This window comes from Scyliorhinus torazame, chromosome 4, assembly GCF_047496885.1.
Source record: "Scyliorhinus torazame isolate Kashiwa2021f chromosome 4, sScyTor2.1, whole genome shotgun sequence".
NCBI classification, from domain to species: Eukaryota; Metazoa; Chordata; class Chondrichthyes; order Carcharhiniformes; family Scyliorhinidae; genus Scyliorhinus; species Scyliorhinus torazame.
Genome location: NC_092710.1, coordinates 243,456,601 through 243,481,415, shown reverse-complemented (window position 1 = coordinate 243,481,415; position 24,815 = coordinate 243,456,601). Strand labels below are relative to the sequence as shown.

The window sequence follows — 24,815 nt, the reverse complement described above, 5'->3', positions numbered from 1 at the left end:
TGACAATAATAAATCAAATCAAATCAAAAATGGTACATTAAAATAGCTGGCCACTAGAAGCTTGGGGTCATACTTGTGAACTGAGCGGAGGTGTTTGACAAAGCTCTCACTTCATTTGAAGCTGGGTTTTCCTAATGTAGAGGAGATCATATACTGAGTAGCAAATACAGTATTATAAATTGAAAGGAAGGAGAGTTTATGGCCTTGGATGGTGAGAATAGAGGATGTAGAAGGGGTGTTGCACTTCCTGCAATTGCACTGGACAGAACCGTGGGAAGAGGTGTTGGGAGTGATTAAGCAATGGATTACAGTGGTTGCAGAGGGAAAGGTTCTTTTGGAATGCTGACAGGGGAGGAGACGAGAAGATTGGTTTGATGGTGACAATCATGCTGGAGGTGGGAGAAATGGTGGAGGGTGATCCTTTGAATGTGAAGGCTGGTGGGATGGAAAGTGAGGAGAGGGCGAACCCGATCATGGTTCTAGGAGAGTGAGAACAGAAGTGCAGGAAATGGGTCGGACATAGTTAAGGGTCCTGTCAACCACAGTGGAAAGAAATCCTTGGTTAAGCAGAAAGGTAGATATAGCAGAAGCACAGTTGTGGAAGATTGCATCATCGGAACAGGTGCAAAGGAGGCACACTCTCCCAGTTTCTCCATCTTCAGAGCATCTTCCACCTACAGCATGATGCCACCGCCAAACTCATGTTCCACTCCCTTCCCTTGTCACCATTCCAAATAGACTATTCCCTCTGCATAGAATCATGGAATTTACAGTGCAGAAGGAGGCCATTCAGCCCATCAAGTCTGCACTGGCCCTTGGAAAGAGCACCCCACTTAAGCCCACGCCTCCACCCTATTCCCGTAACCGAGTAACCTCACCTAATCTTTTTAGACACTAAGGGCAATTTATCATGGCCAATCCACCTAACCAGCACATCTTTGGACTGTGGGAGGAAACCGGAGTACCCGGAGGAAACCTATGCACACACGGGGAGAACGTACAGACTCCGCACAGACAGTGACGCAAGCCGGGAATCGAACCTGGGACCTGGAGCTGTGAAGCAACTGGACTAACCACAATGCTATCATGCTGCCCATCTGCTTGGTGCACTCCTCAAAGCAAGTGCGGGGGAACAAGCCATCCTTATTTTCAACTTGCTCACTTTTGCTGATAGCGAGGTCAAGATCAAATTCAAGACCTTTTTAGCTAAATTTGTCAGTCACGGTGAAGTCGAATCGAACGAGAGCTTTGAGTGCCAAGTCTTCCAGCAACGCCTTCAGGGTAAGGATGAACCTTTCCAATCCTTTATAACTCATCTCCGTATATTAGCGCAGTCCTGCAACTACGGTGACACCGCTGATTCCATCATCAGGTATCAGATCGTGTTTGGGGTGCACGCCGACTCTTTGCGGGAGCAGCTCCTCAAAATGATAAACATGACCCTGCCAGTCGCAATCGAGACGTGTAAAGTGCATGAGCATGCGCGAAATCGGTACTCCCGTTTCAAATTGGCAGAACAGGAACAACTTGCCTCCCACGAGGCAGAGTGTACAGGCCATCGCCCGGATACGGCGCCTCAGTATCGATGAAGGCGGCCATTTCGCACGCTTTTCAAGGGATCCCACGCATACGCACCACGAACGGGAGAACAAAGCGGCCGAAGACCAAACTGCGCAAGTGCGGACGTCGGCTGACCGCACTGCGCATGTGTGACGACGCACGGAGCGTAACAACGTCAATGTTATGATGTGCCCGAACTGCGGCACCGCCCACTTAAAGCGGCAATGCCCTGCAAAAGGCAGGCGATGTTTAAATTGTGGGAAGCCTGGACATTATGCAGCCTTGCGCAGGTCTGCACCGCCGGTCAAGGGTCAGTGGTCCCATTTCCGACGCAAATGCGTTCGATGTGTACAGCAAGGTCTACTGGATTCTGATCCTGGCAGCACTACGGATCCAGAGGACAACTGCCTGGAGTCCCCATATCGTGTGGGCATCATCACGACATGTGAATATGTCTCCTCAAATACGTTAACCAATGCAGCATCCAGTTCAAGCTGGACACTGGTGCTTCAGCCAAACTCATCTCTTAAGCTAATTTTGACCTCATTAAAAAGCAACCCAAAATTCTTCCACCAGCCTGCCAGCTCCTTGATTATAATTGCAATGCCATAACTGCATTAGGATCTTGTCATCTGTTTGTCTCCAACAAGACCATCAATGCCACACTGCGATTCGAAATCGTCAAGCCTGACAAGGCATTCCTGCTTGGTGCCCATGCATGCCAGCTACTCAATCTCGTACAGCGAGTCCATGCCATGTCCTCTTCCAATGTGGATCTTCAGGCTGACATTGATGACATCCTGGCGCAATACCCGGATGTGTTTAGTGGAATGGGTAGGCTGCCATACTGCTGCATGATCTTACTCAGGCCTGATGCCACGCCTGTAATCCATGCACCACGCCGGGTGCCGGCTCCTCTGAAGGAACGTTTAAAGGCACAGCTGCAGGAGCTCCAAGACCAGGGCATCATCTCCAAAGTGACGGAACCGACTGACTGGGTCAGCTCGATGTGAAGAAGCCCTCAGGAGAGTTGCGGATATGCATAGATCCCAAAGATCTTAACTGGAACATAATGCGGGATCACTACCCGATCCCGAAGCGGGAGGAAATGACCAGTGAGATGGCACAGGCCAAATTTTTCACAAAGCTAGATGCATCGCGTGGTTTCTGGCAGATACCACTGGACGAGTCCAACAGGAAGCTCTGCACGTTCAATACACCTTTCGGAAGGTACTGTTATAACCGGATGCCGTTCAGCATTGTTTCAGCCTCCGAAATCTTCCACAGGATCATGGAGCAGATGATGGAGGGCATTGAGGGTGTGCGTGTCTACGTAGATGATGTAATCATATGGTCCACGACCCCCGAGGAACACATATCTCGTCTCAAACAAGTCTTTCGACGTGTCCATGCAAACGGCCTCAAGTTCAACAAGGCCAAGTGTTCCTTTGGCATTTCATCCATCAAGTTCTTGGGCGACCAGATATCCCAGCAGGGTGTGCAATTAGATTTGGACAAAGTCAAGGCCATTAATGCCATGAAGACCCCGGAAGACAAAAAGGTGGTACTGTGCTTCCTCGGTATGGTAAACTTCTTGGGAAAGTTCATTTCCAACCTGGCATCACACACCACGGCTCTCAGGCATCTGGTGAAGAGGTCCACTGCATTCCAGTGGCTACCCACACATCAAGCAGAGTGGCTTGAGCTAAAGGCAAAGCTCAACACTGCTCCGGTACTAGCGTTTTTTGACCCGGACAGGGAGACAAAAACCTCCACGGACGCAAGCCAGGACGGCATTGGTGCGGTGCTCCTCCAGAAGGATGACTCCTCGTCCTGGGCTCCAGTGGCTTATGCTATGACTCCTACTGAACAGAGGTACGCCCAGATAGAAAAAGAGTTTCTGGGCCTCCTAACCGGCATTGTAAAGTTCCATGACTACGTCTACGGTCTACCAACCTTCACAGTGGAGACTGACCACAGACCCTTGGTCCATATCATTCATAAGGACTTGAATAACATGACGCCCAGGCTTCAGTGCATTATCCTTCGACTCCGCAGGTACGATTTTGAGTTAGTGTACACACCAGGCAAGGAGCTAATAATTGCGGATGCCCAGTCATGCTCCATCACCTCACCCTGTGAACAGGTTGCCTTCATCCGCCAAATTGAGGTGCAGGTGCAACTGTGTGCCAGCAACCTCCCGGCCTCAGATGAAGGAGTGATCAACATTCGAGAAGAGACTGCCTAGGACCCTCTTCTGCAGCGTGTAATGCACCACCTCGCAAATGGTTGGGAAAAAGGGCAATGCCCTCAGTTTTTTAATGTCAAGGACGACCGGACAGTCATCGAGGGGATCCTCCTCAGCTAGATCGTATCGTTATTCCTCGCAGCCTGCAGAGCTTAATGCTCAAACAAATTCACGAGGGACACCTCGGTGTCGAAAAGTGTAGGCGCAGGGCCCGGCAGGCTGTCTATTGGCCTGAAATCAACCAGGACATATCCAATATGGTCCTCAATTGTGCGACCTGCCAGCGCTTCCAGCCTGCTCAGACGAAAGAAACACTCCAGCAACACGAGATTGTGACCTCTCCGTGGTCCAAGATGGGAATCGACGTTTTTCACGCCAATGGGCGCGACTATGGGTTCATCATCGATTACTTCGCAAGTTACCCGGAAGTTGTGAAGCTGTCAGAACTCACATCAAGGACAGTCATCAAGGCCTGCAAGGAGACATTTGCTAGGCATGGTAATCCACTCACTGTCATGAGTGACAATGGTCCCTGCTTTCACAGCCAAGAATGGTCCAATTTCGCCAAGTCGTACCAATTCAAACTCATTACCTCAAGCCCACACTACCCGCAGTCCAACGGGAAGGTCGAGAAAGGGGTCCATATAGTGAAGCAACTGCTCTGCAAGGCTGCAGACTCTGCTTCTGACTTCAACCTTTCGCTGTTGGCGTACAGGGCAACCCCTCTGTCCACCGGTATGTCTCCGGCACAACTCTTCATGAATAGAGACCTGCGGACGACTGTTCCAGCCATACACTTACCAGACCTGGATCACCTTCCAGTGCTGCAAAAGGTGCAGCAACTCAGGAACCGGCAAAAGCTGGTGTACGATGCTCATGCTACCAATTTGGCTGTGCTCTCTGTGGTTCGTATGGCTGATGGCTCCATTGTCAGGCGCAACAGAAGGGCACTACGCAAACTTGCCTGCTCACTACCAAATCTCACCTTTCCAGATGTTGTTATGCCTCCTCTGGATACCTCGCACCACGAGGCCATCAATCTGGCAGCAATCCCGTCTGTCAAGGCGCCCTCGTCCCCACCTCCACCTCTCAGGCGGTCGACAAGGATCAGACCCCAGCCTCAAATATTGGAGTTATAGACATTTATCTTGTAAATATTGTTCTGTATCTGCACGCGAGACACCTTTCATGTACATATTCATTCACTCGCCATTTAATGTAAATAGTTATACATGTACATACAGTCGCATATGCTCTAAGCAACCAACAAATTATTATTTTTTTTAAAGGAGGGGGTGTCATGATATGCACTCATGCACATAATGAGATGCAGACAGGCAGTGACAGACACCCAGTACAGCCAATCAACACATAGGACAGAACACAACCAATCACCAGGCAGAACACTAGAGGGTGGTCTCCCACTATAAAACACGCGAGGCATCAGCACTCTGCCTCTTTCGCACTGGTGACAACTGTAGTGACAGTCAGGGTGTTATATCAGTTAGCACCTTCTACACGTGGCTCAGAGCTAGTCTGGTCTACTTATAGTTAGCACACTTAGATTAGTTGAGTGTCAACCCACAGCAAGCTGTGTGCACTGCTCCAGAAGTTCAATAAAGTGTATTGAACTAACATCAAAGTTTGGTGTCTACTTTACAGTACAACTGCATCCAGCTGCAGTCCGTGTTACTCCAGGGTGAACAACACGACACACACAACACAGCAAAAAGTTATCATTTCATGTGAAACTGGAGCAGCTGAATTTGGTACGTTTCCTTCGTACATGCAGGAAATGGCCATTTTGTTTTAAAGTAATTAATTCTCAGCAAGAACTAAATTAACCGTCCAGCATTTCGCTTCTAAAACGCAAACAATTCTGTACCTGGCCTGTATATGCAAAATCCAGAGCTTGTTTCAGACCCAGGCTGGTCACTCCATGCAGGCTCACTTCCTCAGCAACGCTCTCCACCATACACAGGCTAAACATGGCCTGAAAACAAAGGTAAAATAAATTCATCTCAAGGGTCGATTACATAGAATGCATATATGTACGCAGTCTCACTTTTTTTTGTCACTTTGCACATTTTAGAATTAATCTCTTACAATCACCAAAAGTATTGCAAGTGCACACTTTCTGCTCGGGACTGAAATTCACATTTTTAACATGGTCTGTCTTTCAAAAGATGATCGGAAATAGGAGAGGCAGGCCAATCAGCCCTTTGAGCCTGCCCTGCCATTCAATAGACCATGGGCTGACCCGATTGTGGCTTTAACTCCACTTTACTGCCTGCTCCCCGCAACCCTCGACTCACTTGAAGATGAAAACATCCGTCTTACTCAGCCTTGAATATATTCAATGATCCAGCCTCCGCTAGTCTCTGACGTAGTGAATTCCCAAAACTAACGGCTCTCTGAGAAATTCCTCCTCATCGCACTCTTAAATGAGACACCCGTCATTTTGAAACCGTGTCCCCTAGTTCTAGATTCCCGCACGAGGGGAAACATCCTCTCAGCATCTACCCTTGGTCAAACCACTCAGAACTCTATACATGTTTCAATAAAATCACCTTTCATTCTTCTAAACTCCAATCTTTTTAGGCTTAACCTGCTCAAACTTTCCTCTCAAGATAAAACCTTCACCCAAGGGCTCAGACTACGAAATGCTTCCAATGCAAGTATATCTCTCCTTAAGTAAGGAGACCAAAATACAACATAGTACTCCAGGTGTGGTCTCACCAATGCCCTGTACAGTTGTAGCAAGATTTCCCTTTTATACTCCATCCTCCTTGCAACACAGGCCAACATTCGATTTGCCTTATGAATTACTTGCTGTGCCTACATTGTTGTGCGATTCGTGTACTAAGGACACCCAGATCCTTCTCTACCACAGCATTCTGCAGTCATTCTCCACCGCAGGCCCTTCCAGACACACAAACATTAAATTAAACCCACTTAAAACCATAATTTCTTTTCATGTTTACCAATACAAATATAAATGTGCTTCCCTGCGGCAGAGTGACAATTCTAGTGCTCCTGTGCTCTCTGCTCCTAACTCTGTCAGAGATCCCAGGATTGGCTCATTAAAACATTCCGACCAGTGTCAGGCAGGAAGATGCAGCAACAACCAGCTGCTCGGGGCTGGGCTGGGGATGGTAGCAGCACAGGCCAGTGGGACCAACTCAAATCTATTTTAAAACGTGACCATCAGCTGCCTTTAGAAGAGATTTGATTTACTTGCTGCAGCCAGCAGTCTTCAGAAGTGTTCAAGGCCAAGGTGCAGGCATGAGCATCCTGACAGGCATCACTTTCATATCTCCATATATTCGGATGGAGGTGTGTATCTGGCAAACAAATTACCAAGCACCTGAGGTAGGATCCATTGAAATTCTAGGAAGCAACTTCATCGCCTACCTCCTTCTGATGAAGTAGGGAGATGGAATTTCTCCCAGCCACAAGCATTTTGTGCAAGCATGGTGAGCTTAATTTTCATTCAGGACTTGGGAACCTAACATGGAGGCCAGTTCCTGCTGCCCCTCACACAGTTCATTGTAGACGTCAAAATTACTATTATGAGAAGGGGGAGCCAATCAAAGGCCGAGGAGCAGGTTCGCTATCCAATTCAGAATGGTGGATGGGTTCCCGACACTGGAGGGCCAAGGGGAGGCCCTGCGGCACTCTCAGATAAACAGCCCCATCATCTGGGGTGGGGGCTATCATTCTGACGATGAGAATGGGAGAGAAGGAGAAGACAAGTGAGCTTTTTTGATTTTAAGCTGCCTTGACACAATCCTGGAGGAACAACCCCTCCAAGGGCAGCCAGCGACGGCATTATGGCCTGATGGCTATTACAGTGCAGGAGTCTCTCACGTGAACAATGGGAAGACCCTACCCATTTCCCTCACTGAGCCTACCATGTGGGCTGCATGCATTGCCCACTGAAAATCCCAGTCACAAAAGGAATGCGGCCTTAATAAGCCCCCTAATTACTTTAATTTGCAGATAAATTCCTGTCCCTACAACATGCATCTGATCTAACTTGGGACCCAGCCTTTTTGAAAATGGCTGAGAGTCAGAACTGTGGCAAGGAACCAGCACCAAGGCCGGAAGTGCTGAATTGCAAATCTGCCCACCTCCAACCTCAACGGAAAGTTCTGTCCAATGTTTCTGGATCCCTCCCACAATGTTTGAATCCCACCGATCTCTTCTGCCTTTATTTCAGATTTCTGCAAATTTACCTGGGTACTGGGTGTAATGCAGTTCTCAAATAACTCCTTCCCCTACTGCACACCCCCTACCTACCCACACCCATATCACATCTATCATAACTCATTTATCGAGCTTGAAACAAGAGCTGAACTGGAGTTTTGTTAACTCCTTACGTGATAAAGGTGATCTATCCAAGCTCATGCCATCTGTCTGTTTTTAAATTAGCTCAGGATTAACAAGGCAAGACTTAAGTGTTTGTGTTGTGTTGCTATGGATCTGTAGCACACTTTAACTACTACAGAATCTCATTAAACATTGTGCATGTTGTTTTATATGATTGATTTTTTTAAATTGAAATTCTGAATTTTATCAAGTTTTGGCACATACCCAAAACCTATTTGTGGGTTTCTCACTCCTTTCCTGCACAGATTTCAACCCCATTTCAACTCATCTTTCCCTTTCCCTCCAGGTTCGCCACGCTTCTTCAAATACTCACTCCACATAAATTCTCCTATCCATACTCAAGTGCCCCCCACCATCTCCTCCCACCTCCCTCACTTCCCCTCCGCCCCCCCCCCCCCCCCACTCCTCCAACCTTCCCATCTCACCAGGGTATGCCAACTGTCTCAATCATAGACAAGAACCATCACTGTTCAGTCTTTGTATTCCTCACCATTCCCATCTTCTACCCCCCTCCCCCGAATCCTTCTACATCCATTCCTGGATAAACCTCTCCAGGTCACATTCAAATTCCCAACTGTCTAGTCATTGACCATCCAATGTCCCAAGACCTTTGCAGCTGACCTACTCACTCACTCTCTCCTCCACTTTTGATACCCTAGTTTGCAGTAAAATCCTTACACTCCCACCAGGGTCATTCCTCTGAGTAAGGCCTTCATACTTTCTCCCTCGTATCCAAGTGCAAACCTGAACATGAAAACTGAAATTGCTATAAATATTCAGCAGGTCAGGTAGCATCCGCGGAGTGAAAAACAGTTTTAAAGGGCAGGATTTTACTACTCCCCAGGTGTCAGCGTAGGAGATTGATAAAATTGCGGTGAACTGGGTCGTGTCAGCTCCCCAACTCTGTCAGGGCATTTTACTGACGGTGGGACCAAAGGTCGACCACCACTCTACCCCACCCTCAGGAGACTGACAACCGAATTGAAGGCTCAATTAGCAGCCATTTTGTATTGTTATTGGCAGTTTTGTCGATGAAAGTCGTCCTCCTACCGCATGGGTGGCCTCCAGTTAGAGGGACTCACGGTCCGAAAGAGCAGGGGCTGGGGGGGGGGGGGGGGGCTCGAAATGCATCACCCGCCGCCTCAACGAGCCGTATGCTTTGCCCTTCGTGAATTTGTTTTTTCGTTTGTCTTGCCTTGCACAGTTCCTGTATTCCTCAGCAGCAACTGTAGCATTGTGCCTCAGGGCAGCACAGTAGCATTGTGGATAGCACAATTGCTTCACAGCTCCAGGGTCCGTGGTTCGATTCCAGCTTGGGTCACTGTCTGTGCGGAGTCTGCACATCCTCCCCGTGTGTGCGTGGGTTTCCTCCGGGTGCTCCGGTTTCCTCCCACAGTCAAAAGATGTGCAGGTTAGGTGGATTGGCCATGATAAATTGCCCTTGGTGTCCAAAATTGCCCATAGTGTTGGGTGGGGTTGTTGAGTTATGGGGATAGGGTGGAGGTGTGGACCTTGGTTAGGTTGCTCTTTCCAAGAACCGGTGCAGACTCGATGGGCCGAATGGCCTCCTTCTGCACTGTAAATTCTATGATCTAAAACTGCCTCTCCTTGTGGCACTGCTGAAGTTTGAGAGGTGCCGGCCCTGTGATTGGGCTGGCAGCATGAAGGACACAACCACCATCCTCAATGTGAGGTGGAGGACTTGTGTTCTGTTTTTTACCCCCATGCCGGCAGACAGAGTGTGATGAACGATTACTGCCTTATCATCATGGAAGGTGATGTCCCCTTTGACACTGGGCTTGGAACCCTGGGGACTCCGCCTCTGGCTCCGCCCATCTGTGAGCCATATATAAACGGCTGCCTCATGGGCTGTGCAGCAGTCAGCACATGTCTCAGCTCTAGCATAGTTCTTAGTCTAATAAAGCCTTCTTTACCGTTTACACTCTAAGCGTCATTATTGAGGGTACCTCAATTTATTAGACTGAACTAGATTCAGGATGGACGCAGGCCTAAAACCAGAGAAGCTCAATCTGGAAGCACAGACACCGGAGGCGAAGGACATTTTTAAATACTGGCTGCGGTGCTTCGAGGCCTAACTGGAATCCGCAGAGACTCCCATCCTGGGGCCACGCAAGCTGCATCTACTCCACGCCCGGGTGAGTCACAGAATCTCCGCCACGCTCGAAAAGGCAACGACTTACTATGACACCGTCGAGTTACTCCGCAAGCGGTTTGTCAAACCCATCAACGAGGTACACGCCAGGCATCTGCTCTCTACCTGCCGGCAGCGCTCGGGGCAATCGCTGGACGAATTCGTCGAGAAATTCACCGCGTTTGCCAGGGACTGTGACCATCAGGATGTGACAGGGGAAGTCCATATGAACCTGCACATCAGAGACGCTTTCGTATCCGGCATCCGCTCGACCTATGTAGCGCACAAAGACTCACGAGAGACGAATAGAGATGAAGTCGATGAGGCTTTATTAAGCGTGACTTGTTCCCCGCAGTTCAGTAGCTGACTGGCCTGCGGGGGAGAACTCCAGGTTCTTATACTCCGCCTTCAGGGCGGAGCTAGAGGTCAACAGCCAACCAGGACCCGGGATCTGTCAGCCAATGACATCACGGCGTCACAGTCCCACATGACCCCTAATGCATACTACCACATTCACCCCTTGTTAAAAATGAACCCGGCGGGGTGGTGCTTCGTATGGTGGTAAGGGTTTACAAGGCTGGTCCTGGGAGGAAACCTTTTGCATGTCATCACAGCATGTACAGAGGGTTTTTTTTTTTTTGTTTTGAACTATTTACAGTAAAAGGGGGAAAAGGAAAATGTTCTCGTTACAGTCCACAATATAGTAGTGTTACATTGATGCCACAAGTCGGCCGGGCAGTCTGGTCGTCCTCGTCGATCGCCTCGGCCCCGGTGGTGGTGCTTGTTCCCGTGTTGTCGTCTCCGGGAGCCTTACGGTTTCTGCTTCCGCTTCACTTCTGGTCAGACCTGGGAGGAGGACCGATCCCCCCGGGAAGGGGGCGCTCGCGGGGTGCGCCAGTGGCAGGGAGGGGGTGATTGGTGTCGGGGGGGTGTGTGTGTTGCCGGCGGGCGCCAGATCTCGCAGGGAGACCGTGTCCTGTCGGCCGTCGGGGTACTCCACGTAAGCGTACTGCGGGTTCGCGTGGAGGAGGCGAACCCTCTCGACCAACGGGTCCGACTTGTGCGCCGCACATGTTTTCGGAGCAGGATGGGTCCTGGGACCGCCAGCCAGGTCGGCAGCGACGTTCCAGAGGAGGACTTCCTGGGGAAGACAAGGAGGCGCTCATGAGGCGTTTGGTTAGTGCTAGTACACAGTAGCGACCGGATGGAGTGGAGAGCGTCCGGGAGGACCTCCTGCCACCGTGAAACTGGGAGGTCCCTGGACCGTAGGGCCAGTAGGACGGTCTTCCAGACCGTGCCGTTCTCCCTCTCTACTTGCCCTTTCCCCCGGGGGTTGTAGCTGGTCGTCCTGCTCGAGGCTATACCGTTGCTGAGCAGGAACTGGCGCAGCTCGTCACTCATAAAGGAGGACCCCCTGTCGCTGTGGACGTATGCGGGGCAACCGAACAGTGTGAATATGGTGTTAAGGGCTTTAATGACTGTGGCTGCTGTCATGTCAGGGCAGGGGATGGCGAAGGGGAAACGGGAGTACTCGTCCACCACGTTCAGGAAGTATATGCTGTGGTCGGTGGAGGGGAGGGGCCCTTTGAAATCCAGACCAAGGCGTTCAAAGGGACGGGAAGCCTTGATCAGGTGCGCACCATCCGGCCTGAAAAAGTGGGGTTTGCACTCTGCGCAGATGTGACAGTTCCTTGTGACTGTACGGACCTCCTCCACAGAGTAGGGGAGGTTGCGGGACTTTATAAAGTGGTAGAACCGAGTGACCCCCGGGTGGCAGAGGTCCTCGTGGAGGGTTTGGAGGTGGTTAGTTTGTGCATTGGCACATGGATAGGGCGTCGGACGGCTCGTTCAGCTTTCCGGGACGGTACATGATCTCATAGTTGAAGGTGGAGAGCTCGATCCTCCACCTTAAGATCTTGTCGTTCTTAATTTTGCCCCGCTGTGCATTATCGAACATGAAGGCTACCGACCGTTGGTCCGTGAGGAGAGTGAATCTCCTGCCGGCCAGGTAATGCCTCCAATGTCGCACAGCTTCCACTATGGCTTGGGCTTCCTTTTCCACTGAGGAGTGGCGGATTTCTGAAGCGTGGAGGGTTCGGGAGAAAAAGGCCACGGGCCTGCCCGCTTGGTTAAGGGTGGCCGCTAGAGCTACATCGGAGGCGTCGCTCTCGACCTGGAAGGGGAGGGACTCGTCGATGGCGCGCATCGTGGCCTTTGCGATATCCGCTTTGATGCAGCTGAAGGCCTGGCAAGCCTCTGTCGACAGAGGGAAGGTCGTGGTCTGTATTAGGGGGCGGGCCTTGTCTGCGTACTGGGGGACCCACTGGGCGTAATATGAAAAAAACCCCAGGCAGCGTTTTAGGGCTTTTGAGCAGTGCGGGAGGGGAAATTCCACGAGGGGGCGCATGCGTTCGGGGTCGGGGCCTATTATCCCATTGCGCACTACATATCCCAAGATGGCTAGCCGGTTTGTGCTAAACACGCACTTGTCCTCGTTGTATGTGAGGTTCAAGGCTTTAGCGGTCTGGAGGAATTTTTGGAGGTTGGCATCGTGGTCCTGCTGATCGTGGCCGCAGATGGTCACGTTGTCGAGGTACGGGAACGTGGCCTGCAACCCGTGTTGATCACCCATTCGGTCCATCTCTCGTTGGAAGACCAAGACCCCGTTTGTGACGCCAAATGGGACCCTTAGGAAGTGGTATAATCGCCCGTCTGCCTCGAAGGCTGTGTACTTGCGGTCACCTGGGCGGATGGGGAGCTGATGGTAGGCGGACTTGAGGTCCACGGTGGAGAAGACCTTATATTGGGCAATCCGATTGACCATGTTGGATATGCGGGGGAGAGGGTACGCATCTAGTTGTGTGTACCTGTTGATGGTCTGGCTATAGTCTATGACCATCCTTTGCTTTTCCCCTGTCTTTACTACTACCACTTGTGCTCTCCAGGGACTGTTGCTGGCCTGGACTTCCTTCAGTAGCCGCTGGACTTCAGACTGAATGAATGTCCGGTCCTGGGCGCTGTACCGTCTGCTCCTAGTGGCGACGGGTTTGCAATCCGGGGTGAGGTTTGCAAACAAGGATGGGGGCTCAACCTTGAGGGTTGCGAGGCCGCAGATAGTGAGTGGGGGTATTGGGCCGCCGAATTGAAACGTTAGGCTCTGCAGGTTGCACTGGAAATCTAATCCCAGTAATGTGGGCGCGCAGAGTTGGGGAAGGACGTAGAGCCTGTAGTTTTTAAACTCCCTCCCGTGCACCGTTAGGGTCACTATGCAGAAGCCTTTAATCTGTACGGAGTGGGATCCTGCAGCTAGGGAAATCTTTTGCGCACTGGGACGGATGGTCAAAAAACAGCGTCTTACCGTGTCGGGGTGGATGAAGTTTTCCGTGCTCCCGGAGTCGACCAGGCATGGTGTCTCGTGCCCGTTTATCAGCACCGTTGTTGTCGTCGTCTGGAGCGTCCGGGGCCGTGCTTGGTCCAGCGTCATTGAGGCCAGACGTGATCGTAGCGTTTGAGCGTCTTCCTCGAACCCCGTGGAGCCGTCGACACTGGGGTCCGTTGTTGCCGTCCAAGATGGCGGCGGGGGTGAACAAAATGGCCACCCCCATGCATCGCACATGGCTGGGGGGTCACAAGATGGCGGCGGGGGTGGACAAAATGGCCGTCCCCATGCGTCGCACAGGTCTGGGGGATCCCAAGATGGCGGCGCCCCTCCTCCCCTCGTGGTGGCCGGGACCCAAAATGGCGGCGCCTGCGGGTCGCACATGGGGCGCTGAGGGGGTTGGGGAGCGTCAGAAATGCGCAGATCGCCTTGTTCTCCGGGGACAGCGGTAGTCGGGACCCAAACTGGTTGCGCCTGCGGGTCGTACATGGGGCACTGGACAGCGGTGGCCGGGACCCAAACTTGTTGCGCCTGCGGGTCGTACATGGGGCGCTGGGGGGGTTGGGGAGCGTTAGAAGCACGCAGGAATCCTTGTTCGCCGGGGACTGCGGCGACCTCCCGGGACCGGCACACAGCCGCGAAATGGCCCTTTTCCCCGCAACTCTTACAAGTCGCTGCGCGGGCCGGGCAGCGCTGCCGGGGGTGTTTCGCCTGGCCGCAGAAATAGCAGCGGGCTCCCCCGGGATGACTTGGCGTCTGAACCGCGCAAGCCTGTGGGGTGGGGGGGAGGGGGGGTGGGTTTGTCGCGACAGGGGTCCACGGAGCCCAAGGGGCTGCCGCGCGGCCGGGGCCGTAGGCGCGGGCGTTTCGCGCGGCCACATCTAGTGAGGCTGCAAGGGCCCGTGCCTCTGAGAGTCCTAGCGACTCTTTTTCTCAAAGTCTTTGGCGGATTTGGGAAGAGTTCATACCAGCCACAAAAGCATCACGCGTCAACATGTCCGTGTGTTCCATCGCGTTTGCCGGCGGGCAGCTGCAGGCCCGTCCCAAAATTAGTAGCGCGGCGTAGAAATCATCTATCGATTCTCCGGGACTTTGCCGTCTCGTTGCGAGTTGGTAGCGTGCGTAGATCTGGTTCACTGGGCGAACATAGATGCTTTTTAGTGTTGCGAACGCCATCTGGTAATTCTCTGCATCTTCGATGAGAGGGAAAATTTCCGGGCTTACCCTCGAGTGCAGGACCTGTAGTTTCTGGTCTTCTGTGACCCGACCGGGGGCCGTTCTGAGGTAGGCCTCGAAACAAGTCTGCCAGTGTTTGAAAACTGCTGCTGAGTTCACTGCGTTGGGGCTGATCCTCAGGCATTCCGGGATGATCCTGAGCTCCATAGTTCTTTTAAGCACGCTTAATAAATTGTAGCGCACAAAGACTCACGAGAGACGAATAGAGATGAAGTCGATGAGGCTTTATTAAGCGTGACTTGCTCCCCGCAGTTCAGTAGCTGACTGGCCTGCGGGGGAGAACTCCAGGTTCTTATACTCCGCTTTCAGGGCGGAGCTAGAGGTCAACAGCCAACCAGGACCCGGGATCTGTCAGCGAATGACATCACGGCTTCACAGTCCCACATGACCCCTAATGCATACTACCACATTCTACATCCAGCAGCGGCTGCTCGAAAATGGGGCAAAAGACCTCCAGGACACGCTAACGCTCACCTCCTCGCTGGAGGTGGCCCGACATAACTTGGGTATAACGCGGACTCTGCGAGCCCCCCCCCCGCCGGACTTCCTCAGACTCAGCCGTATTACAGGTCTGCGCCACGCGGCGACACGCTCACCATGGGGGCACACCGTGCTACTTCTGCGGGCAGGGCCAGCACCCACGGCCACGCTGCCCAGCCCGCTCCGCGATCTGCAGCGACTGCGGGAAGAAAGGGCATTTTGCGAGGGTCTGCCTGGCCAGGCTGAGGGGCCAGAAAAACAACGAACAGCCGGCCCGAAAATCAGGCTCTCAGGCCCGTAGGCCTCGCAATGCTGCTGCGCACCGACCCGACACGCCCCCTTCTGACGCGTCATCAGCCTCGTGCGAATCATGGGAGCGGCCATCTTGTCGGCTGCCATCTTCTCGACCCGACACGTGCGGCCGACGGCGGCGGCCATTTTACGAGTCCGACTCGGCTGAGGACTCGGACTACCCACGAGTGGGTGCAATCACCCTCGACCAAACTCGGCCAAAACACCTGCAGAACTCTATGATGCAGGTCCAGGTCAACGGGCGCGACACAGCATGCCTCTTCGACTCCGGGAGGACGGAGAGCTTTATCCACCCTGAAACGGTAAGGCGCTGCTCCCTATGCACCCATCCCGCATCCCAAACCTTAGCCCTCGCATCCGGGTCCCACTTGGTACAAATCAAGGGGTACTGTATTGCGGATCTCTTGATCCAGGGCGCCAAATACACCCGTTTCAAATTTTATATCCTCCCTCACCTCTGTGCCCCCTGCTGCTCGGACTGGATTTCCAGTGCAGCCACCGAAGCCTGACACTGAAGTTCGGCGGACCCTTGCCCCCCCCCTCACGGTATGCTGCCTTGCGACACTGAAAGTCACACCCCCCTCGCTATTCGCGAACCTCACTCCCGACTGTAAGCCCGTTGCCACCAGGAGCCGGCGGTACAGTGCCCAAGATATGACTTTTATCAAGTCAGAGGTCCAGCGCTTACTGGAAGAGGGGGTCATCGAGGTTAGGAACAGCTCTTGGAGAGCACAAGTGGTGGTAGTCCGGTCCGGGGAGAAGGTCATGGATTATAGCCAGACCATAAACCGATTCACGCAGCTTGATGCGTACCCCCTTCCTCGCATCGCGGAAATGGTAAATCGGATCGCCAATACCGATTCTTTTCCACGGTCGACCTCAAATCCGCCTACCGCCAGCTCCCCATCCAACCAAAAGACCGCCCCTGTACTGCCTTCGAAGCAGCCGGCCGGCTCTTCCACTTCCTCAGGGTCCCCTTCGGTGTCACAAATGGGGTCTCTGTCTTTCAAAGGGCGATGGACCAAATGGTGGACCAGTACGGTTTGCAGGCTACATACCCGTACTTGGACAATGTCACCATCTGCGGCCATGACCAGCAGGACCATGACGCTAACCTCGAAAAGTTCCTCCAGACCGCCCGAGCCGTTAACCTGACCTATAACGAGGATAAATGCGTTTTCCACACCACCCGGCTAGCCATCCTCGGCTATGTCGTGAAGACAGGGTCCTAGGTCCCGACCCCGACCGCATGCGCCCCCTTAAGGAACTCCCTCTCCCCCGCAGCCTCAAGGCCCTCAAACGGTGCTTGGGGCTTTTCTCTTATTACGCCCAGTGGGTCCCCAAGTATGCGGACAAAGCCCACCCACTCATAAAGACCACCATTTTTCCACTCTCGGCTGAGGCTCAATTGGCCTTCAACCGCATCAAGGCCGACATCATCAAGGCCGCTATGCACGCGGTGGACGAAACCATCCCCTTCCAGGTAGAGAGCGATGCATCAGACATCGCCCCGGCTGCTACCCTCAATCAGGAAGGCAGACCAGTAGCGTTCTTCTCCCGAACCCTCACCGCCTCCGAGGTTCGACACTCTGCAGTCGAAAAGGAGCACAAGCCATAGTGGAGGCTGTGCGGCGCTGGAGACACTACCTCGCCGGTAGGAGGTTTACCCTCATCACCGACCAACGGTCAGTCGCCTATATGTTCGATAATACGCAACGGGGCAAAATAAAAAATGATAAAACTTTGAGGTGGAGGATCGAACTCTCCACCTACAAGTACAATATCAAGTATCGTCCCACGGCACATGCGCCAACCCGCAGGAAGACCGCCTGCAAGCCATCCACAATTACCTCTGCCACCCGGGGGTTACCCGGCTCATCCATTTTATCAAGTCCCGCAACCTACCTTACTCAACCAATGAGGTCAAGGCCATGGTCAGGGCCTGCCAGATCTGTGCAGAGTGCAAACCGCACTTCTATCGGCCAGACAAGGTTCGGCTCGTGAAGGCCTCGGGTCCCTTTGAGCGACTGGGCGTCGACTTCAAGGGGCCCCTCTCGTCCACCAATCGTTATGCCTATTTCCTCACCGTGATCGATGAGTTCTCCCGTTTCCCATTCGCCATTCCCTGCCCCGACATGACCTCAGCCACTGTGAGTAAGGCACTGCACAGCATCTTCACCCTGTTCGGTTTCCCCGCTTATATCCACAGCGACCGGGGTACATCGTTCATGAGCAATGAACTGCGTCAGTATCTGCTCAGCAAAGGCATCGCCTCGAGCAGAACGACCAGTTATAACCCGCGGGGAAACAGGCAGGTGGAGGGGGAGAACGCGACAGTGTGGAAGGCTGTCCTTCTGGCCCTGCGGTCGAGAAGTCTCCAACCACCCGGTGGCAGGAGGTCCTACCCGATGCCCTCCACTCCATTAGGTCACTCCTCTGCATGGCCATGAATGAGACCCCTCACAACCGATTGTTTGTCTTCGCCAGGAAGTCTACCTCCGGGGTCTCGCTTCCATCTTGGCTGATGGCTCCGGGACCTGTTCTTCTCGGGAGGCACGCGAGGAGCCATAAAACGGACCCCCCTGGTTGAAAAGGTCCGACTGCTCCACGCGAACCCCAGTTACGCCTACGTTGAGTACCCCGACGGCAGGCAAGATACGGTTTCCCTCCGGGATCAGGCACCCACTGGATCTCCCACCACAGACGCCCCTTCCCGCGCCGCTCCCCTGCAGGACCCGGCGCCCCCTACAACACACCCCCTTCCGGCCCTATCCCCCGTTGGTGAGCACCTACTGTGTGCGCCCCCTTACGCCCCTCCTTTACACGCCCCGCCGGCACAACTACCCCTGGCCCTGCCTAGTCCCCTTTCCCCCTACCCGGACCGAAGCTCCGACCGCTGTGCTCCCGGATGTGCCCTGCCCGCCGCACCACCGCCCGAATTGAGGAGGTCGATGAGGACTATCCGGCCACTGAGACGGATGGACCTATGATGGCACTTCACCCCCGCCGGACTCTTTTTAAACAGGGGGTGAATGTGATGAACGGTTACTGCCTTATCATCATGTAAGGTGATGTCCCCTTTAAGACCGGGCTTGGAACCCTGGGGACTCCGTCTCTGGCTCCGCCCATCTGTGAGCCATATATAAAGGGCTGCCTCATGGGCTGTGCAGCAGTCAGCACATGTTTCAGCTCTAGCATAGTTCTTAGTCTAATAAAGCCTTCTTTACCGTTTACACTCTAAGCGTTGGTATTGAGGGTACCTCACAGAGGGAAACTGCAGCGCTCAGCGGGACTGATTGAGGGATCTTTTAGTGAGACATTATGGGTGGAGCTCAGGAACAAGAAAGGTGAAATCACAATGTTGGGAGTGTACTATAGACCTCCCAACAGCCCGCAGGAGACAGAGGAGCAATTGTGTCGTCAGATCCTGAAAAGGTGTGAAAAAAGCAAGGTAGTTGTGATGGCTGACATTAACTTTGCCCATATTGACTGGGAATCCTTTACAGTCAGGGGCTCGGATGGAGAGCAATTTGTTAAATGTGTCCAGGAGGGTTTTTTGATTCAATATATTGACAACGTAACCAGGAAGGGGGCCATACTAGACATGGTATTGGGGAATGAGCCAGGCTAGGTGATTGATGTTTCAATGGGGGAGCATTTTGGGCTCAGCGACCAGAATTCCTACAAGATTTTGGGGTGAGGGTGCTTAATTGGGTGAGGGCCAATTACATCCAAATTAGACAGAAACTGGGGAATGTGGATTGAGAGCGCCTATTTGAAAGCAAATTCACATCTGACATATGGGAGGCTTTTCAAGGCCAGTTGATTGAAGAGCAGGGCTGGCTTGTCCCCCTAAAACTGAATGACAGAAATGGCAGCATTCGGGAACCATGGATCACAAGGGAAATTGTAAGGTTAGTCAAAAGGAAAAAGGAAGCACATGATAGGTGTAGGCATCTAAAAACTGACAAAGCCCTTGAGGAGTACAGTGAAAGTAGGAAGGAACTGAAACACAAAATTAGGAGGGCTAAAAGTGGCCATGAAATGTCTTTAGCAAACATGGTCAAGGAGAATGCCAAAGCTTTTTAGGCATATATTAGGAGCAAGAGGGTAGCATGAGAAATAATAGGCCCACACAAGGACAATGGAGGGAAGATATGCGTGGAACCACAGGAAGTGGGTGAAATCCTCAGTGAGTACTTTGTATTCATATTCACCAGGGAGAAGGACATGATGGATGTTGAGGTCAGGGGTAGGTGTGTGAACGCTCTTGAGAATGTCAATATATCATAGGAGGAAGTGTTGAGTATCCTAAATTTTTTTAAGGTAGACAAGTCCACGGGGCCGAATGGGATCTATCCCAGGTTACTGCGGGAGGCAAGGGGAGAAATAGCTGGGGCCTTAACAGATATATTCACATCCTCTTTGACCACAGGCAAGGTTCCAGAGGACTGGAGAACAGCCAATGTTGTTCCCTTGTTTAAGAAAGGAAGTAGGGATAATCCAACAAATTATAGGCTGGTGAGCCTGACATCAGTGGTGGGGAAGCTTTTGGAAAAGATACTGAGGAACAGGATGAATGCACATTTGGAGGAAAATGGACCAGTTAGTGACAGGCAACATGGTTTTGTACGGGGTAGGTCACGTCTCACCAACTTGATTGAGTTTTTTGAAACTCAAGTGGATCCTGGCCACTCTGGCGGAGGACGCCAAAAAGGACCAACAGAGGTGGGACACACTCTTCATAGATTATCATAGAATTTACAGTGCAGAAGGAGGCCATTTGGCCCATCGAGTCTGCACCGGCTCTTGGAAAGAGCACCCTACCCAAGGTGGGGTGCTCTCTTTAGCGGGGTGGATATCCATTGTGGCCCCCATCGCGGCAACCGCAGGTTCGAGTCAGTGATGCTAGATGCCACCTTTAGGAGGTGGAGACAGGTCGGAGGGACGCTGTCTGCTAGGGATTTCTACACAGAGGACAAGCTAGTGACTTTAGAGGAACTGGCAGAAAAACTACAACTACCCATTGGGAACGAACTTCGACACCTACAAGTAAAGAACTTCCACTGCAAGGAGACACCAACATACCCCAAGATACACAATGCTAGAGGAACTAATGGTCATGGGCAACCTAGGAAGGGGGAACTGCGGGTACTTGTGTGGACAATTAGTAGAAAGGGCACGTTCCCCGCTGGATGAAACACAGGAAAAGTGGTAGGAAAAACTAGGGATAGAAATAGGGTAGGGACTCTGGAAGGAAGCATTGAACAGGGCCAATGTGACCTCCACTTGAGCCTTATGCAATTGAAAGTGGTGCACAGAGCACAATTAACAAGAACCCGAATGAACAGGTTCTTCCCGGAGGTGGAGGACAAATGTGAATGGTGCAAGGGAGGCCCAGCCAACCACATCCACATTATCTGGGCCAGCCCCAGACTTGACTGGTTCTGGACAGCCTTCTTTGAAGCAATGTCCAAGGTTGTTGAGGTGAGGGTGGAACCAAGCACGAAGGTGGCATCTTCAGGGTATTGTACCAGCCAGAACTATTCACGGTAAGGAGGCTGATGCCCTTGCTTTTGCTTCCCTAATTGCCTGCCAAAGAATCCTGCTCATCTGGCGATCAGCAGCGCCACCCAAAGCTGCAGACTGGCTGGCAGATCTGTCGGAGTTTCTCCACCTGGTGAAGATCACATACGACATCCGAGGATCAGAGGAGGGTTTCCACAAAACGTAGAGGCCATTCACTAACTTGTTCCAGGACCTGCTTGAAGTCAATAGCCAATAGAGTGAGGGGAGTGGTGGTTGGGGTGGGGGGAGGGGGGGGGGGGGACCACATAGGAGCCAACAAGGCACCAGAGAACAGGTAGAGTAAGGAGGGGAGGTGGGGGCAGGGGGGAGCCAGGTAGAGAGGAGGTAGAGGTTGGGAATGGCAGAGCCCTTTGGAATGCGGCGGCAGCGGTGCGCAGGGGCCTTCTGGGAGGTGAGTAGCGACTTTAAAACCACTTACCTTTACAGGAGCAGCCCTTTGAATTTCGGCGGCAGCGGTGCGCAGGGGCCTTCTGGGAGGTGAGTACTTACTTTAAAAAGCCTTACCTTTACATGAGCAGCCCTTCGGATTTCGGCGGCAGCGGTGCGCAGGGGCCTTCTGGGAGGTGAGTAGTGACTTTAAAAACTCTTACCTTTACAGGAGCAGCCCTTTGGATTTCGGCGGCAGCGGTGCGCAGGGGCCTTCTGGGAGGTGAGTAGTGAATTTAAAAACCCTTACCTGGTCCCGTGTCTGTTCTTCTTTTCTGTTTTATTTGTTTTTATATAAGGCGGGAACCGGAAGTTCGACCCGCGGACCTCTGGGAAGTCCCCCCCCCCCCAACCAATAAATTCTGGTGGAGAGGAAACCCGAGACACTACACGTGTAGTGTCTCCCACCCGCCCTCCTCCTCTAACCTAATAATAAGACCCATTGGTGTGAGGTAAGTGCCATATTATATTATTATTATATTATTAGCATTGTGCAGGTCAAGGTTCGGAGGTGGAGGAGCAGTCTCTGTCAGCGAGAGAACCTGAGAACATCTAAGACACTCAGAAGGTAAGAAGGTAAGTAAGTGATTTTTACTTATTTTTACTTTTATACCTTTTTTCAAATTGTGTGTGTCGGGGAGAAACTGAAGTGACATCACAGAAAAGCTGTGGCCAGAGTGGCTAGTATTTGGTAACTAATTAAACATAATAACTTAATTATAATTTAGAGGGATATCTAAGCCAGAGATCGGAGAGTACTATAGTTAGCTATCGCATTTCTATTAGAAATCTAGTGCTAGGAAACAGATAGTTGACAGTAACTTTGAAATTTAAAAAAAAAATTTTTTTTAAAAAAGACAAATTTTAATTGTAATTAATTGACGCAATGTCGGTTAGAGGGGTGCTGTGCTCTGACTGTGAGATGTGGCAGGTCCGGGAGGCTTCCAGCGTCCCGGATGGCTTCATCTGCAGAAAGTGCACCCAACTGGAGCTCCTCACAGACCGCATGGTTCGGTTGGAGCAGCAATTGGATGAACTTAGGAGCATGCAGGTGGCGGAAAGCGTCATAGATCGCAGTTATGTAAATGTGGTCACACCCAAGGTGCAGGCAGAGAAATGGGTGACCACCAGAAAGGGCAGGCAGTCAGTGCAGGAATCCCCTGTGGTTGTCCCCCTCTCGAACAGATATACCCCTTTGGATACTGTCGGGGGGGATAGCCTATCAGGGGAAAACAGCAGCAGCCAGAGCAGTGGCACCACGGCTGGCTCTGATGTTCAGAAGGGAGGGTCAAAGCGCAGAAGAGTAATAGTAATAGGGGACTCTATAGTCAGGGGCACAGATAGGCGCTTCTGTGGACGTGAAAGAGACTCCAGGATGGTATGTTGCCTCCCTGGTGCCAGGGTCCAGGATGTCTCCGAACGGGTAGAGGGCATCCTGAAGGGGGAGGGCAAACAGGCAGAGGTCGTTGTACATATTGGTACTAACGACATAGGCAGGAAGGGGCATGAGGTCCTGCAGCAGGAGTTCAGGGAGCTAGGCAGAAAGTTAAAAGACAGGACCTCGAGGGTTGTAATCTCGGGATTACTCCCTGTGCCACGTGCCAGTGAGGCTAGAAATAGGAAGATAGAGCAGCTAAACACGTGGCTAAACAGCTGGTGTAGGAGGGAGGGTTTCCATTATCTGGACCACTGGGAGCTCTTCCGGGGCAGGTGTGACCTGTATAAGAAGGACGGGTTGCATCTAAACCGGAGAGGCATAAATATCCTGGCCGCAAGGTTTGCTAGTGTCACACAGGAGGGTTTAAACTAGTATGGCAGGGGGGTGGGCACGGGAGCAATAGGTCAGAAGGTGAGAGCATTGAGGGAGAACTAGGGAATAGGGACAGTGTGGCTCTGAGGCAGAGCAGACAGGGAGAAGTTGCTGAACACAGCGGGTCTGGTGGCCTGAAGTGCATACGTTTTAATGCAAGGAGCATTACGGGTAAGGCAGATGAACTTAGAGCTTGGATTAGTACTTGGAACTATGATGTTGTTGCCATTACAGAGACCTGGTTGAGGGAAGGGCAGGATTGGCAGCTAAACGTTCCAGGATTTAGATGTTTCAGGCGGGATAGAGGGGGATGTAAAAGGGGAGGTGGAGTTGCGCTACTTGTTCGGGAGAATATCACAGCTGTACTGCGAGAGGACACCTCAGAGGGCAGTGAGGCTATATGGGTAGAGATCAGGAATAAGAAGGGTGCAGTCACAATGTTGGGGGTATACTACAGGCCTCCCAACAGCCAGCGGGAGATAGAGGAGCAGATAGGTAGACAGATTTTGGAAAAGAGTAAAAACAACAGGGTTGTGGTGATGGGAGACTTCAACTTCCCCAATATTGACTGGGACTCACTTAGTGCCAGGGGCTTAGACGGGGCGGAGTTTGTAAGGAGCATCCAGGAGGGCTTCTTAAAACAATATGTAGACAGTCCAACTAGGGAAGGGGCGGTGCTGGACCTGGTATTGGGGAATGAGCCCGGCCTGGTGGTAGATGTTTCAGTCGGGGAGCATTTCGGTAACAGTGACCACAATTCAGTAAGTTTTAGAGTACTGGTGGACAAGGATAAGAGTGGTCCGAGGATGAATGTGCTAAATTGGGGGAAGGTGGATACAGAACTGGCTAGGCCATAGAAGGCAGAGAGTAGCAATGGAGGGATGCTTTTCTAATTGGAGGGCTGTGACCTGTGGTGTTCCACAGGGATCAGTGCTGGGACCTTTGCTCTTTGTAGTATATATAAATGATTTGGAGGAAAATGTAACTGGTCTGATTAGTAAGTTTGCAGACGACACAAAGGTTGGTGGAATTGCGGATAGCGATGAGGACTGTCGGAGGATACAGCAGGATTTAGATTGTCTGGAGACTTGGGCGGAGAGATGGCAGATGGAGTTTAATCTGGACAAATGTGAGGTCATGCATTTTGGAAGGTCTAATGCAGGTAGGGAATATACAGTGAATGGTAGAACCCTCAAGAGTATTGAAAGTCAAAGAGATCTAGGAGTACAGG

At 52.0% G+C, this 24,815-nt stretch overlaps 1 protein-coding gene across 1 annotated transcript in view; it reads right to left on the bottom strand.

The window, feature by feature from the left end:
• The window catches only part of klhl32 (kelch-like family member 32), a 495,489-nt gene that overhangs the window by 325,713 nt on the left and 144,961 nt on the right, over positions 1 to 24,815 (bottom strand). Inside the window, exon 4 of the mRNA XM_072499580.1 lies at positions 5,694 to 5,801. Coding sequence (XP_072355681.1) covers positions 5,694 to 5,801 — 108 coding nt within the window. The remainder of the gene's footprint in view (positions 1 to 5,693; positions 5,802 to 24,815) is intronic.